General features: G+C 46.8%; 1 protein-coding gene across 4 annotated transcripts in view; it reads left to right on the top strand.

The window, feature by feature from the left end:
- VMP1 (vacuole membrane protein 1) overlaps nucleotides 1–16,251 on the top strand; it is a 1,390,334-nt gene that overhangs the window by 291,925 nt on the left and 1,082,158 nt on the right. For all 4 annotated transcript variants that reach the window (XM_069615110.1, XM_069615112.1, XM_069615111.1 and 1 more), the window contains one exon: nucleotides 5,039–5,129. In XM_069615110.1, coding sequence (XP_069471211.1) covers nucleotides 5,039–5,129 — 91 coding nt within the window. The remainder of the gene's footprint in view (nucleotides 1–5,038; nucleotides 5,130–16,251) is intronic.

The raw sequence follows: 16,251 nt of genomic DNA, 5'->3' as shown, positions 1-16,251 counted from the left end.
ACATCAAAACTGCTTTTCTAGTAGCCATTACATCGGCTAGGAGAATCTAAATACTTCAAGCCATTTCCTCGAACCCTTTCTGGTTTTCCATAGAAATAAGCTGGTTCTTCATATGGTTCCATCCTTTCTTCCCAACGTAGTTTTGAATTTCTATCTTAATCTGGAAACTTTCTTCAGTGTTTCATCTCAGACCTCACTCCTCTCCAGCAGAAGAAGCATTACACAATCTTAATGCCACAAGGATTTTAAAATTGTGTTGGAGTGTTCAATCCCATTTAGGAGGTCTGACCATTTGTTTGTAACTTACAGTGGTCTTTTCCCGGGCAACAAGGTGGCTAAAGCCACACTTGCTAGATGGGCAAGGGCTTGAAGCTTTGCAAAGACTTGGGGTTCATTGTACCGGAGCCGAGGCAGTGGTAATTGGCCTTTAGAAGGCATCTCCCATCTCTAAAGACTGCAAATTGGGCTAATCTCGTATTTTACAAACATTATTCTTAAAATGCATCATCCAGAAGGGATGCTTCTTTTGGCCAAGGGTTGCTTTTTGCCCAACCTTGTTTTTGCTTATTTCTTATTCATGCTGTCTCTTCCACCCTATGCTTTTTAGAGGCCTTTTAGTCACTGTGTGAGACACCCCCCTTAGGGGAAAAGGACTCCCATTCCAGTGAGTAACTCTCTACAGCGATGCACACCATGGCCTACATGATAAACTCCACAATATCAAAGACCTCTGTAGATCAAGACGAACGAAGAAACTCCTCTGAGATATTATCGTGTTTTGAAATAAATCCCTTTAAATCTAAATATGCGGTATACTCAGATGAGTATGTTATATAACGTACCCTGCAGAGGGAGGAAGACAAATGCGGTCTAGAGAGGCACTGTGCTGTGTAAGACTGGGAGGAGGCAGAGTACGCCCACAAGAGGAGAACCGCTAGTTTGAAACTCGCTCAAGAAGAGAAGGCATAGCACAACACTGGCAGGATAGAGCACCAGGGCAGGAGCCCAATACGAGAGGCTGACACCCCAAATTCACGGACAGCCTCAATAGGAGAAATTAGGGCAGGAGCCCAATACGAGGGGCTGAGACACCAAAGTACTGCCGCAACCCCAACACGAGCATTAGGGCAGAAGTCCAATATGAGAGGCTGAGACGCCAAAGTCACAGCATAGCCTCGACAGGATAATGCATCGGGCCGGAGCCCAATACGAGAGGCTGAGACGCTAAAGCACTGCTGCAGCCTCGATACGAGAGCGCCACAGGGCAGGAGCCTGAGACAAGAAACGAATACCAGAACAGACACAAAATATCAGTAACGCCAAAGAAGGCGAAGCGAACACATTCTGTGACTCAAAAAGGTTGATTAGGAACAAATATAATGAAAACGTTACCCCGCCCCCCCCCCCCCAATGCCCTCATAAGCGAAGGTAACGGGGAGAAAGGCAATAGCGTGAGACCAAAGAGAGATAATTATATCGAACAGATCACTCATCCCAGTAGACATTATGAGAAAGACTTACCCTTGAATCAACGTTGTTGGGAGAAGCAGGAACGAGGCAAAGTAAACTCTGAAGCCTCTGAACTTAAATCAGCAAGACACTAAGAATCTAAATGTTAAGTGTTAAAACAAGGAATAACAATACCCTGGGAAAAGGGGGAAGCCCATAAATATATTTCAGATCAGACGAGGATATCGGAAGGAATGAACATTGTGAATCAGAAAATATACTAGCAAACCAAATAAAAAAGTGATGCAAAGCAAGTTGAGTTCTAATCCACCGAGAGAGAAAGGCCACCTGAAGAATAGTATCCTTCTAGGTTATCCTGGAAGTAGTAACAAAGAATATATTTCTTGGAAAAGCAGCCTGATTGGGATACCAAAGAGAGAGGAACGTTAAGGAAGAGTTACAGAGAATAATAAGAGGTCACAAAAGACTATCTGAAAATTTCATATCAGTAATCAAGTCTACAGATTGGTATTAAGCATACCCACAAGTAGAAAGGAGTCATTCTCTGCATATGTTAGTTTTCCTAGTGGTAGGGTCAGATAGGATAGTTTTGGACTACAGACTATTTCTTTTGGACATTCACGAATGACTGACGAGCACCTTAATTAGAATGATGGGTAGGGACCACCCATAGAGGTAGGAAAAGATGGGGGGATTTTTTACTTTAATAGAAATTCACAAATCATTTCCTCAGTCTGTGTCCTTCTGACTTGCCGCAGGGCCCTGTGGTGATATTTGGTCTCATTCAACTTCTGAATGGAGAAGCCTATTTGTTCCCATTTGAGTAACCAGTCCGTTCCTCCTGTGGTAGTAAAGGCCAGGTCTTGTCCATTGGGCCTGGGCAAATTGTGGTACTTGTAGACCCAGTCGGTTTTTACGTTGTGCTGTCTCCACGCTCCATCCCAGGTTTCAGAGGAGTCTGGTACATGCTGGTTGTTAGTGTGTTGATCTTGTTCTGTTAATTGAGGCTGCTCTGAACTCCAGACGTCTGGAGAACGACCTGAAAGATCAAAGAAAGACCTGGCCAGATCAGAGGCACCAATGCACATACACAGCTCCATACATACCCGGCAGCTTGAGACAGGAGCTCCCCCTCCCCGTCCTCAAATCCCCCACACACCCTGTGAGTTCTTTTGCCCCCCCTTAACAGGGTCAGATCCATGACCGTTTCGCAGTCCCTGGAGCCTGACCCTCTATTTGATAACTGGTACACTTACTGTAAAAGGTTTCACAGTAAAATTAATTTGCTGGGATTAAATATTTGTTCAATCGAATTTTGGCAGTTGGCCAATTCTCAATTTAATGAAATGTTCCTTCCATGTTTCAGTGATGTGCAGGACTGTGATTCCTTGGTGAAATTACTATATTGGCTTCTTATTGGGGGGAGGTGGAGTGTTCTGAATGGTTGGTTGTTGAATAGTACCAACGCATGTTGAATAGTACCAACGCATTTATCTCATCTGTTCTGTGCTAATGAGCCACTTCAATACAATGTCTGTTCCATAGCAGTTGATAGCCTAGTATTCAAGACAACGGGGCCCTTTTTTTTTAAATGGCCACTTTCCTCCGCCTGTGTTTACCACAAGATACGTAGAGAGCCAGGACCTAGAGCTTTGAAGTATTGCTTTTTTTTCTTCCTTTTTAAGGGACTTAAACTAAATAGTTCTACTTACCAGGTCTCGAGAGTTCTAAATAAATTAAATTCAAGGCAATTAATATTGATTCTTGTTAGCCTCATTTTCTGCTACATCCTTATCGTGGATATCTGAATTGTCTGTAGATGTTAGTTCCAACTAGTCTTAAAGACCTTTTACTAACCCCTAGCACTGAAGTTGCACTTTATATGCAGCTCTTCATTGGAATAGACTGGTTTGAATACACCCAATCCAGAGTATGTTTCATTAGTTCTGAATAGAGAAATGTAATGCCCTCTCATAGTTCCCCATTGCTAAATTGTGTATCTTTTAGAAAGTCAAAATATATTTTCATTCTTTTAAAAAGTACATTATTCTTTTATTTTAAACCTTGTTTGCTAGCATTTCCCAAGCATTGTTTATATAGGTTGTCTTCACATGAGAGCAGCACTATAGCATAGGTCCTCTTTGTGGAAAGTGCTATTCAAGCCACTGGTCTAGACACATGATCTGAGCATAGCAGGTGGCATAAAGAACAAACCCGAACAAAGATACCCAAGTCTGTCTGCAGCTAGTCACAGCTAACGGCACAACAAGGCATGTAAACTCCTGTAAGACGAATATTTTCCCCACCCAAAAGTTACAGCTCATTACTAAGAAAGATCCTGTTTTGCAGTATGCAGGAAAATACATTAACAAAATATCCTGGAGCAACAGAATTGGTTCAACACCATGCAATCACACCAACCATGCGATATCAAATATCTATTTTTGGTGGTAATCTGTATCCCTTGCAGCACTTTTTTCAAGGTTTTTCAACTCCAACAATAATCAAGAGAAATAATTTACCACGTTGATGTATTTTCAATTTGACATGGGTGTTTTCTCTAGTATGTATACCTTTGTCACCAGTATGGAGTCTAAAATGTGAATTTTTCCTCTACTTTGCTCTTCAGTTCAGGCAAAAACAGAGCTCCTTATGGTGACCGTCTGCTGACGCAACTTGAGGAGCTGTGTCGCTAGACGAATGTGGGAGCCTTGCATATTCATTACTTTTCTGGGAGGGTACAGGTTTTCCTCTGAAGGGCTGCCTTCAGTGGGGCTAACTGCCATTCACTCCTGATAACTAATGCAAGGTCTATCGATAGCGATGTACTGGGCAAGTTATTACTATGGAGAGCAAACATCTGCCTCTGCCAAATTAGCAACATTGGCACTAACTGCCAAACTCAGTAAAGTGTTTGATGGTTGGTTGAGCCTTAATTTCCTCTGCTCTCCCAATGAGGGGCTAGAGCGAACTTGGTGTATCACCTGGCTGGTCAATTACAGTCCCAACTGAATTCTATAAAAGACTATTCTATAAACCTGTCTTTTAGGCAGCTGCGAAGAACTGAAGCTTTCTCCCCACTCCAACATCCTGCAACCTATAAATTCATGCTGCACTGCTTTCCTTATTGGCTACAGCAGAATCATTAAACCGCTCTTGGGATATCTTCTGGGGCACTGGACAGTTTTAGAAGATTTACAATACACTTAATGTGTATACATGTGCCCTAACTGTAGTACACTGTTTGTATCCCCTGTACACCAACCATGTTGTAATGGCTAGTAAAAAGTTGTAACCGCTTGAGCAAGGTTTTCTGCTTAATCCTCCATTTCCACTGACCCGGTGAAACCTGAACTGTCCTACAGGACTGTCTGTGGTGCTACTTTCTTAAACTCTGTGCAGTCATCCCCCAATACAGTTGTTAATTCATTTTCATGGAGCAAAGATTGTCCTAAAATGTTTGCAATTTAATATACCTGCTCATGCTATGTATAATTAAATTGAGCATTTGCATAAAAATTGGAGGATTTATGAAGCCAATTGTCATGTTTTTTTGTTTTTTTCGTAGGTTATGGCACCGGCGCGGGGTTGTCGTTTCTGTTTTGCTGCTGCTTGCTGGACTTTCAGCTGCGTATTATATTGAAGGAGCACATCAACAGGTATGAGGCCCAATCTGTGCTTATTTGTATGTTTGGCTGAATAACCGTACTTAATAAAAATAAGAAAGATAAATGCATCAGAATAGCTCTGTATTGCTGGAAAGCAGTCCCATTATGCCAGCAGAAGGTGCACCCGTTTTCATTGGTTGTTCAGTTTGTATTCTTCCGGTAAAGTATCTGTGCAGTAAGGTAGGAAGGCATAAGGATGAAGACCATCATTCCCCTATCCAGTGGCTGACTGCCTCCTCTTGCCAGTTCTGAATGAGTCAGCCTTTTAGCATCCTTGCATTTAAAACGCATCCTCAGTCCTCAGCCATTGTGAATTTGGGTGGGTGAGTTTAAGTGTAGGGCTCGAGGATTGCAGTTTTCACTGTTTAGTCTATAGTTCACCATTCTGCATGTTGAAGCGGGTGAATTATGGGGCATGTTATATCTTCTGAGTGAGGGTGGGTGATTTCTTGGATAGGTGGACATGCAATTCAAGACCGATGTCTGTTGCTAACTGAGGGTGTAATGGTTATAGTTCAGGACTGGAATGCTTCACTCATTTTTGCAGTAATCTGTCATTTGGCCTTCCCGAAATATAAACATAGTTGCAGCAATGCACTGTTCTGGTATCTGAAAGACCTGGAACAGTAATATGCATTTTTCAGCACTGCATACACCACAGTGCACCCTTCTGCTATTGATATTGATATTGATATTTGATTTCTATCGCTCTCGTACACAAGTGTTTGAGAGGGGAAGGCAAGGGATGGGAACAGGGGAGAACAAAACAACAATCTTACTAGGCCCGGTGACATTGAGAACACACAAGTGCATGGGAGAGGGGAAAAGTGCATGGAAGGGGGGAGAAGTGGAAAGTGCGGACCAAAGAAGAAACCAATAATAAATACATAATAAAGGCAACAAACAGTGGTAGTGCCGCCAGCAAGTGGCAAGAGCTGGGTTTAAGGCAGCAGACAGGGTATGTGCAGGAAGAAAAGGGGGGTGGGGACTGTATGGGTACAGATACAGACCCAAATGCAAGGGGTTGCCCGGAGGCAGTGCAGGAGGGTGGCAGGGTGAGCAGCAGTTACCTGGCTGGAAGACAGAGGGTAGGCCAGGTGCATGTTGCCAAGAGAGAACAGATCAGCAGGGGAGAGGGGGAGGCAAAGGCAGAAGCCAAGAGGAAAGTCTTGAGGTGCTTCCGGAACTAGAGATGGTTCTCCAAGTTTCACAATGGCAGAGAGGCTGTTCCAGAGGGAGGCCCCAGCCGAAGACAGATTTGCCCCAAGCTAGTTTCTTTGAAAAACGACTGACCCTGAGGGAGTTGGAGGTAGAGGAACGAAGAGCTCGAGAGGGGAGGTATTTGCGGAGGGATAGCTGAAGGTATTTTGGACCCAGGCCCCAGAAATCCTTGTGGACAATGCAGAGGGTTTTGACTTTAATCCTTTCATCCACTGGGAGCCAATGGAGAGATTTCAGACCTGGAGAGATACAATCCCAGGGCTTGAGGCCAAGGACAAGTCTTGCAGTCTTGTTCTGGATTAGTTGCAGAGAGCGGAGAGTAGAGGCAGGTAGATTTAGAAAGAGGCTGTTAAAATAGTCCAACCTAGGGAGAACCAGAGCTTGGGAGACAGTGAGCTTCTGGGGGAAAGGAGAGGAAAGGTAGAGCACCTCTGCGGAGGTGCAGTAAGAAGTTTGACTTTTTGGAGACCTCTGTGATGTGGGCAGAGAAGGAAAGTGTGGAGTCCAAGATGACCCCGAGGTTTTTGGCCTTGCGGGTAGGGGTAGGAGGGGGGCCAAGGGAGGCCGGCCAGAGAGTGAGGGGAAAGGAGGGTGAAGGTGTGCCAATGAGGAGGATCTCCGTCTTGCTGGGATTCGGACAAAGGTTGTTGGCGGCACACCAATCTTGAATGGCAGTTAGGCAATTGGAGATGAGGAGGTGGCCGAGGGCAGCCTGAAAATGAGTGGTCATCAGCATAGCACTGGAAATTGGAGCAGAAAATGGCAATTCACTGTGCAAGGAGTTGTCAGGTAGAGGTTGAAAAGCCAGAGCGAGAGGTTAGACCCCAGGGGAACACCACAGGTAGAGAGGGAGATAGATGATAGGAAGGACCCAAGTTGGACCTGGGACGGTCGATCAGAGAGAAAAAAAGGTCAGCTAGGCCAGAGCCTGATCAGTGATACCCAGGTTACCACAGAGATGGTTGAGCAGGATGGTATGGTTGACCGTGTCTAAGGCAGAAGAGAGATCGAGTAGGATGAGGACAGAGGGAATGTTAGAGCAGTTTCCATGCTTCTGGCAGCTCTGATGCCAGACTGGTGGTCGTGGAAACAGCCAACAGAATCGGAATGAAGGTTAAGCAGAGAGATGGCCAGCTTTTCCAGAAGTCTGCACAGAAAAGGAATAATGGAAATTGGGTGATAGTGAGCCGGACAAGAAGGATCAGCTGTGGGTTTTTCGAGAAGAGGAAACTGTAACAGAACAGATGGAACCAGAATCTACACCTAAGAGCCTTTCTGATATTGAATACCACATATCTGAAAACTACGACACCCCCACAATCCTCTGTACTGGACCAATGGAAGACCTGAAAGTGAAATATGTAGTTTTCAACCATCTGTCATATGCCAACATTTAACATCCTCAGGCAACTTGCATTCTTGCACTCTTGCCTCCTGCATTCTCACTCGCTCTCTTAGGCATCCACGCTCTGTTAGGCTTGCGCTTTTAGGTCTCTTCTGTGGCGCCCCTCCAGGTCACGATAAGACTGGGATTGACATTCGCAGGCTGCCTGAAGTGCCTCGGCAGCCCGCAGTGACTTGGCTCCTCCCCTCGGTGGCCCGTTGTTGCTCCGCAGCCTCTGGCACTCCGAGAGCCACATGTGCACCGCAATTCGCAGGTCTTGGGGTTCAGCTCCCAGTCGGGACCAAGCCAGAGCATGCAGCTCATCACCTGCTTGCAGCCCCCAGTCGCTGGCGGCTCTCGTGCTCTTAGCTGCACGCATCCAGCCCGAGAGGCACAATCTTCCACTGCAGGTGTACCGGAACAATTGCAGGGATAGGGGGAGGGCAGCCAGCGACTCTCCCCAAGCCATGCCTGATCCCAACGGTGGATCACACAAAAATCCCTGACAGGGCTCATTAATGTGTTTGAAGAGGGCGATGGTGAACGGAGCAAGCGTTTCACGCAGCCCCCTGTTGGTCTCTGATGTTATGTTTTTGTGTGACTTGCAGGACACAGATTACCCACCCAGTAGGGCAGATTATGCCTTTCACTGGAGCTTTGTAGATGTTGGTGCTATTTAGTTGCTCGAGTTGTTAAAACAAAATGAAATAGAATTGTAGTTGCAAACACTGTACCACAATGTTGGTATGAAGCATTAGCCACTTTTGATTTGAAAAATGGGGACATTTTAATGGGACATATGGGAGATTTGGAGGAATTTCCAAATTGTGTCCGAAAGGGAGTTTGGATGGGTACATCACACCACCAGCCACATCCACCTATAGAAACATTTTAGGGTTTATGTGGGTGAATGGGAGGGGGATCATAGGGCGATTTGGTACAAATCTGTGAGAAAACATCAGTGAAATTTGGAAAGAGCACTTGTGAGAAGTGGACAGTCCTTAGTTGGGTCCTTACTACTGTAAAGCAGAGAACATGCTAGGACCTGTAGTCATTCTATTCTTTCAATTGTACTGATTTCATTTTCCCTTCTTGCAGTAGCTTCACTTTGAATGGATTGTGTCCTCCCAAGTATTCCTCATCTTTGATCTATTACTATCCATCGTCGGCTGGTTCAGATTTTTTCTGCGGAGGATTACAGTTGTTTTGAAACTCGAACGTCGACAGGGCGTGCCAGTAATTCTATGCTTAGTACTATACCTATGGTCCTTCACGCGTCGAGGTCCCTCAGATAGTTATTTTCCGCCATTGTGTGCGGACGCTTAGCGCAGAGTTCGAATTCGGCATAACAGCAAATAGATTACTCTATCTGTCCTTTCCTTCCGACTTCGACCAATTTATCGACACGGTGGAAAAGACATCTACTGACCCTTTTGACCTTGGAAGGACCACCAGGCCTAGGCCCTTACATGTAAGGAGAGTGGGGGGGCGGTCATTGTACAATGCATTTTCCCACCCTTTCCCTTTCTTGCCTGGCTGACTTTCCCAGACATGGATGGAACACCTTTTAAATTCTGCCCCGCGTGTAATAAAACATTTCCGTGCATCGACAAACGGAGTGTGCAACCTGTGTTTAAACCATGACCACGACGAAGGGCATTGTCGAGCCTGCAAGTTCTTTAAACCTAAGACCAGGCCTCCAGATAAGGTGCGTACTAGGCCTTTTTACGCATGAAAATCTTGCAAATACGACAGCTTTTTTATTTTCCTGCGTACATTTATACACAGGTTTAGAGCAGAGGGCAGTGCAAAGGTCAGGTTACTTGACAGAAACCAGAAGACTTCTTTTGATTTTTATCTACATGGATGTAATTGCAAGCCACCTCTGAAACAGAATGTATTTCTCTGAAGCCAGCTAGGTTTTTGTGATTTCAACATTTAAATATATACAGGAGAGATCAAATGGCCAGACCTTAGAGAAATAATAAAAGGTGTATTCTGTCACAATGCAGAAAGCTGCCGTACGGTAAGGATTTCCATACAGTTTGTGCATGCGTCGCTGGATGTCACATACATTTTACTCTCTTGCAAAGGAGAAAAGTCATTTTTACTCTCTTAAAATCACATTTACTTTCAAAGTTTAAAAACAGGGAGTAAAATACTCCCACCTCAAAATCTTATCTGGAGCACTGCCTAAGACCCTTAAAGATTGCAGAACCCAGCGTTGGGCCCATCACACAATGCAGGCCGAGGCCGCCATTGACGTGGATGGAGCTTCCAGTGATGGCAGCTTTGCCATCATTTCGGACGGCGAGGGCGACTGGGAACGTTCCCAAGTGCAGAACCCCGACCCTAAGAGACAGGCTGGCGGCTCTGTTTCAGGGGCGACACCCGGCTGCCAGAGCACTAACACTCCACACGGCACTAAACACACATCCCGGCACTAAACACATATCCCTGGGCAATGAGTCGGCGCTGTCGACCAAACGCCAAGATACGTTGTCTAGGGGGAGAACTGTAGATTCCCTGTCCACCGATTGGCCCACGACAGGCCCCGGAAACCGAAAGACGCTGCCCATAAAACATCGACCGAAAGTCGTCAGACGAGGCGGAGGTCCATCCCAATACCAAGAGTCGACATAATTCGTCAAAATCGTCTGTAAAGTCAAAAAACACTGGGATGTCTCACCTGGTTAAGAAACATGTCCCTGAGAGCCATCTAAAGGCTACTCATACCAAAAGGTCTTCCTCCAACAGTTCTAATCATAAAGACAAGTCTCATAAGGACAAGTCTACCCCTTCTATGGAAGCATTACCTGTACCACAAGAGGAGGGTTCTTTGGCTGAGGCCTTACAGAATAAGGGCCTATCCACACCTACACCTTTAGTACAAGCCCCTACCCCTCATTACCCTGCAGTCATCCCCGTTTCAGGACATAGAGAGTGATGTCGAGGATTACCTTTTTTGCCAATTCTTCCTAGGGAAAAAAACCTCAGGCTATCAAAAACTTTATAATCACATCTCCTACTACTCAGGCTTCCAGCTCTCAGCCCCTGACTTCCAGTTCTCAGCCCCTGGCTTCATCCCAGCCACCAGCAAAAAGGTCTTGTATAGCAGCTGAGCTTTATGATGTTAATACAGACCCTGAAAGGGATAATGAGGACTACCAACATTCAGATCATTGGTGATGATGGTGATGCAGAGGCAGAGGTGTTATACCCTGGCTTCGCCAATTCAACAAGATTCCCCAGTGCCAGATTTTCTATTAGAAAATCAGCCCCTCCACAATGACCTATTAAAGCAGCTGAGCACTTTGGTATTCAGACACATGAGACTCAGCAAGACAAGGACTTTGTCGAAGATATTTTGGGAGACAAGAAGGCTGCCACCCGATTCATCGCAATTTTAAAATCTGTCCAGAGAAGAATCCAACCTTCACTAGAGACACCTAACCAAACACGGGCAGTAAACCCGCGGGTAGAGAAACTTTTCCGCCCGGTGCCGTCTGCCCACTCTATCAGGGGTCAGCTTGGGCCAGATTTGCTCGTGGTTACAACTACCCATAAAAGGGCAGGCACACCACTAGCCTCTTTGGAGGCTCCCCCAGACAAAAGAGCAAGAAGCTCTATACCATGGGAAGGAAGGTAGCGACTTCGACAGCGTTTCAAACTAAAATCGCCAACAATTCTACATTGGGAAGTTACGTTTGCCATAAATGGGATGAAATAACCACCCTAATAGCCTCTGCTCCCGAGCCTTTAATGTCTCAACTTGCATTAGTAGCAGCTGAAGGCAAAGCTACAGCCAGCTGCATTCTTAAGAGTAACCTCGACGCTGCAGATGATGCAGGCCGAATAATCGCTGAAGGAACCATAATCAAGCGCTATGCTTGGCTTCGCCATTCTGGCTTTAAGCTGGAAACCCAGGCGACGTTACTTAACATGCCAATGGAACCACAAGAGTCTTTTTCCGCAAAGCGGTAAAGGACGCCCTGAAGTCCGCCACGGAGGAATACGACACCCTCAAGTCCCTCGGGCAACTAATTAATAAACCTCCTGGCCAAAGAGGTGGGAACAATTTTCACTGCTTTCGTGGCCAAAATTCCCAAAGGCTCTGGGTACGGACAAAGTCAAAATTCTTCCTGGAATAACAACCAAGGTCAGGCGTTGCAGGGTTACCAGAGAGGCCAGTGCAGATTCCACGGCCCGGGGGAGGTCTTCAACATCTAGAGGTGGAGGAACACCTCCCAAGCAATGACAGCCCGCTACAGGTCCCCTAGCAGGCCTCCCCGGTAGGGGTACGGATTTCGCACTTCACCCACGCATGGGAGGGAATAACCACAGACAAGTGGGTGCTATCAACAGTAGCGGCAGGTTATTGTGTGGAGCCCCTCCAAAAATCATCCAACCATCCCCGCGCCAAAGGAAGACAACAAAAGAAGAACAGTTCATCCTTCTTGAAGAGGACAAGGCATTGCTTCTCAAGGACGCCATAGAGATCGTGCCGTCCAACGAGGTAAACAAGGGTATTTATTCAACCTACTTCCTTGTGCCAAAGAAAGAACTAACTAGGCGCCCAGTGTTAGACTTACGCCCTGCAAACACCTATGTGAAGCCACAAAATACCACATGACAACGCTACAAGAAGTAATCCCCCTGCTAAAACGGGGAGATTACATGGCAACGCTGGATATGGAAGATGCCTATTTTCATATTTTAATGTTCCCAGCGCACAGGAGACTCTTGCGTTTCAAAATGGCAAACCAACACTACCAATGGAAGGTGCTACCTTTCGGGATCGCTCCGGCTCCAAGGGTATTCACGCAAAGAACCATAAACCTTCTCTTCCAATTAGGTTTCTCAGTAAACGAGAAAAAGTCAAGTCTTCTACCAAACACAAGACCGTTCCTAGGAGCTGTCTTGGACACAAGAGCAGGCTTGGCCTTTCCATCGATGGAAAGAGTTCAAAACATGCTTCGGCAAATACCCCAGTATCAAGCCAGGTGCCAGATAAGCGTACGCAAAGCAATGCGATTACTAGGCATGATGGCATCGTGCATATACCTGGTCCCACATGCACGTCCGCGCTTGCGCCCTATGCAGGAGTGGTTGGCGAGTGGTCTCAGGCAAGCGGTCAGTGGGACAATCTAGTGGTTGTTTCACCAACACTATTTTAAAACCCACGCTGGTGGACAAGGGAAAATCTGTTCAAGGGAAAACCCTTCCACGATCCTGAGGTGCAAGCGATTGTTACAACGGATGCATCACTCTCCGGGAGACTTGATCGCTACAGGAGAAAACAAGCAATGCCCAGACTTTGCGTCCAGGTTCCCCCAACCAGGCTCCAAGGGGAACGCTTTATGGATGAACTGGTCACAGAAATTTGCTTACGCTTCCCCCCCCCCCCCCCCCAGCCCCCCGTCTCCATTAATGAGTAGGATAGTGAACAAGATTCACAAGGAACAAATGATACTGGTTCGACAGGAGTCAAGCTCCTCGATGTTCAGACCATCAACAGCAATGTGTTCGATGGAGGTGTCGAAGGTTTTCGAACCACTGCATATAACGGCATTTAGAAGTCAGTCTTTCATTTTTGAAGAGGAGGCAACTGATCAGGACACATCTCTTTGGCCTAGAATTTAGCACTCCCAATGTTCGTGAGGCTTTAATTTCTGATGAGTCCAGAATGCAACATCTGGTGGATTCATAAGACTCTAGTGGGCTAGATACCTCTCTGATGTGGATTTGCCAGCCAAGTGTTAGACGTGCGTCTAAAAACAGAAGAAAGCGGCAGTCTTTGACACGTCATGAAGTTATTTGGTCTTTCTGACAATATGCCCCTCAAGAGTACGAAAGGACAGATTGAGGTGAGTATTGCTTAGAGTACGCCCTGGTACACCGCTAGCTGCAAGGAAAAAATGAAACACGTGGTTAACCAAGAATACACACCAGAATTCATTAATTAGATTGACAGTAATAATACTCACTAACGTAATGTTACTTATGTCTGTCAAGGAATTACCAACAGATGAGAGATGTACCCCTGGAAGAATAACCAAGAAGAGTAAGCTAAGTGACAAAATCGAGCAGTGGAGTATACTAGAGTTCAGTGCCAATCTTACCGTAGGTTAATGGAGCGTTAACTCCTGGATAGAGTTCCGGTATCCTTCTGGTGACCGAGGAGTTCATGCGAGGGAGATGGAAGTCCGTGAACAAGTCCTGCACAGACTATTCCCGACGAAACGAGGACGCCTGGAACCAAGTCCTGAAAATCCAAGCAAGTTCAAAGGTAGTGCATGAAATGTTCTGTAAATGCTAGAAAACAGTTTAAGGGCGAGACGTAGGCAATCCAAAAGTGAAATCCGAAGTCCTAGACCAGATGCAGAAATAACGAGCAGAAGAGGGAAAACAGTCCGTTGAACGTTCTGGGTCAAAAATACAGAGATCTCGTACAAATGGCCAGGGATGCAGAAGCAGAATGTCCAAGATGCAAAGGAGGGTCGAAAAATACCAGAATTCAAGCAAGATACATGAAACGAGATTCAGAAGCAGCGCGCTGACTGTGAGGCGGAGTCTTAAAGGGATCAGCTGACTTGACGTAAAACGTCCCGTCGTACCTGGACCAATGGGTGTCTATGGAAAGGCTGCCAACTTTTCCATGACAACCCCCAGCATTCCCGAAAAGAAACGCAACGCGTAGGGGCTTTACCTGCATGCAATGGAATTCCATGCCGAGTACTTTAGTCATCTGAGATCCTCTCGCATGGTTAGCAATACGGGATGAACCCATGTGTTGTAATGGTGTATTGTGCGGATTTGGGGATCATTTCTACCATGTTGCCACCCCTGGCGAGCAGCAATGCCACTAGGCCCCCCAGGGATTCATTTTAGGGGAGGGGGTAGGGGTTCACTTACCATATAAGCGCCACTCTCCCTCTCTGGACCCAATAGGGATGGGGCATGGAATGACTTTTTGCCCTCCCTGGGGCACAATGAGATTGCTGCCTGATCTGCCCCTAGTGAGGGTAACATTGTATGTTTATTTTAATTTTTTTGTTGGGGCATGGGCAGTGGTGGAAATGGACACAATGTACTGGGGGAACTCTCCCCCTCTGCCTCCTAGACAGACCAAGTGCACCAAATCAATCCCGGAGATTGCGGAGAGGCAGATGGACAGGCCACCCTGGCCCTGCGTATAAGTCAGCGGCAGTTCTCTTGTCGGCCACGCACCCTGGTGCCTGGGGAATAAAAGGTTGGCCTCTTGGAAGAGCGGCCACAACAGCCCAAGCTCTGCTGGGGGTTTGCGTTGGGCAATGCCCTTGGCTGGCGTGCTGAGGTGCAGTGGTTTCGCCTCAGAGCCTGGCTGGGGCAGCGAGAATAAAGTGGAGGGCAGACGGGACCCATGCACACTGTTTACAGTAATCCAGGGGAAGGTGACTAAGCTTTCTTGTAATCTGTGTACCCTGGATGACTGAGGGGAGGTCTGGGCAAAAGCATTCAGGCTCCTTATAGACCCAACTGGAGAAATATTTCAAATTAACGCCTATCCAGACTTCCAGAGCAGCCCAGCCACCTGGTTCTGTCATTGGTTCCAGTGTGGACATACCAATTGGATGGGACCAGTGAGCGGCCATCTGGTAGTGCAATGCATTCCAATGGGCCTTGGTGGGAAGGTCCTTTGGCCACCTTTGGCTGTGACAGTTGACCTCAGGTGTCAACAAAATGGCGGCTCAACCACCCACGGTTCACGGCAGCCATTTTGTCTACCCCTCTTACCCCAACCTCACTACGACCTGGTGGGGGCGATTCCTTTTGGGGCTGAGCAGTTTTTTCCACACCATGTGGATAACAAACCTGTTGCGTCCTTCAGTAGATCGGCGTGCTCGGGCACCGCTGCCTCATACAGTCTCGCTCCCTCCTGCTTCCGTACCCCTGATCTATGTGGACCCAGCCGGTGCAGGACCTTCCTGGCAACCATCCTCATTGCGTTCATGAGGGTATGCCCCTTCCGAGCGGCCTAGACCTTTGTATGAGGATGTGTTTTTTGGGAAATTTCAGACGCTCATGCGCTCTAATCCCATGAGGGCCTACTTTAAGGGTCTTTTCAGGGAAATGTATCCTGAACCTCCTGTGCTGCCTTCTGCCCCGGCTGTTCCTCTGCAGGCCCCATGGTGCCACCTCCTCCACCTCTACCTGCTGGACCTCCTCCATCACTTCCTTCTCTGTCTCTGCTGTCCCCAATAGAAAAAACATTGGGTGCACCGCTAGACAACACTTTAAGACCTGAGGCGCCACGTGCAGCGGATCAGTCTCCTGCTCCTGCTTCACTGGATGAGGCTCCAGGCAGACCAGACAGTGATGAACAGCCCCGCTCAGAGAATTTCATGACCGGGTGCTGGATATGATGGCTTTGCTTGATATTCCAGTGCCCGAAGACCCCACTCCACAGGAAAGGTGCTTTCTGGAGCCTTTACTCTGTTACTGCAGGAGTGCATTGGCCTGTTCCTC

This window comes from Ambystoma mexicanum, chromosome 9, assembly GCF_040938575.1.
Source record: "Ambystoma mexicanum isolate Mex_15411 chromosome 9, UKY_AmexF1_1, whole genome shotgun sequence".
NCBI classification, from domain to species: Eukaryota; Metazoa; Chordata; class Amphibia; order Caudata; family Ambystomatidae; genus Ambystoma; species Ambystoma mexicanum.
This window is presented reverse-complemented; position numbering and strand designations above follow the sequence as displayed.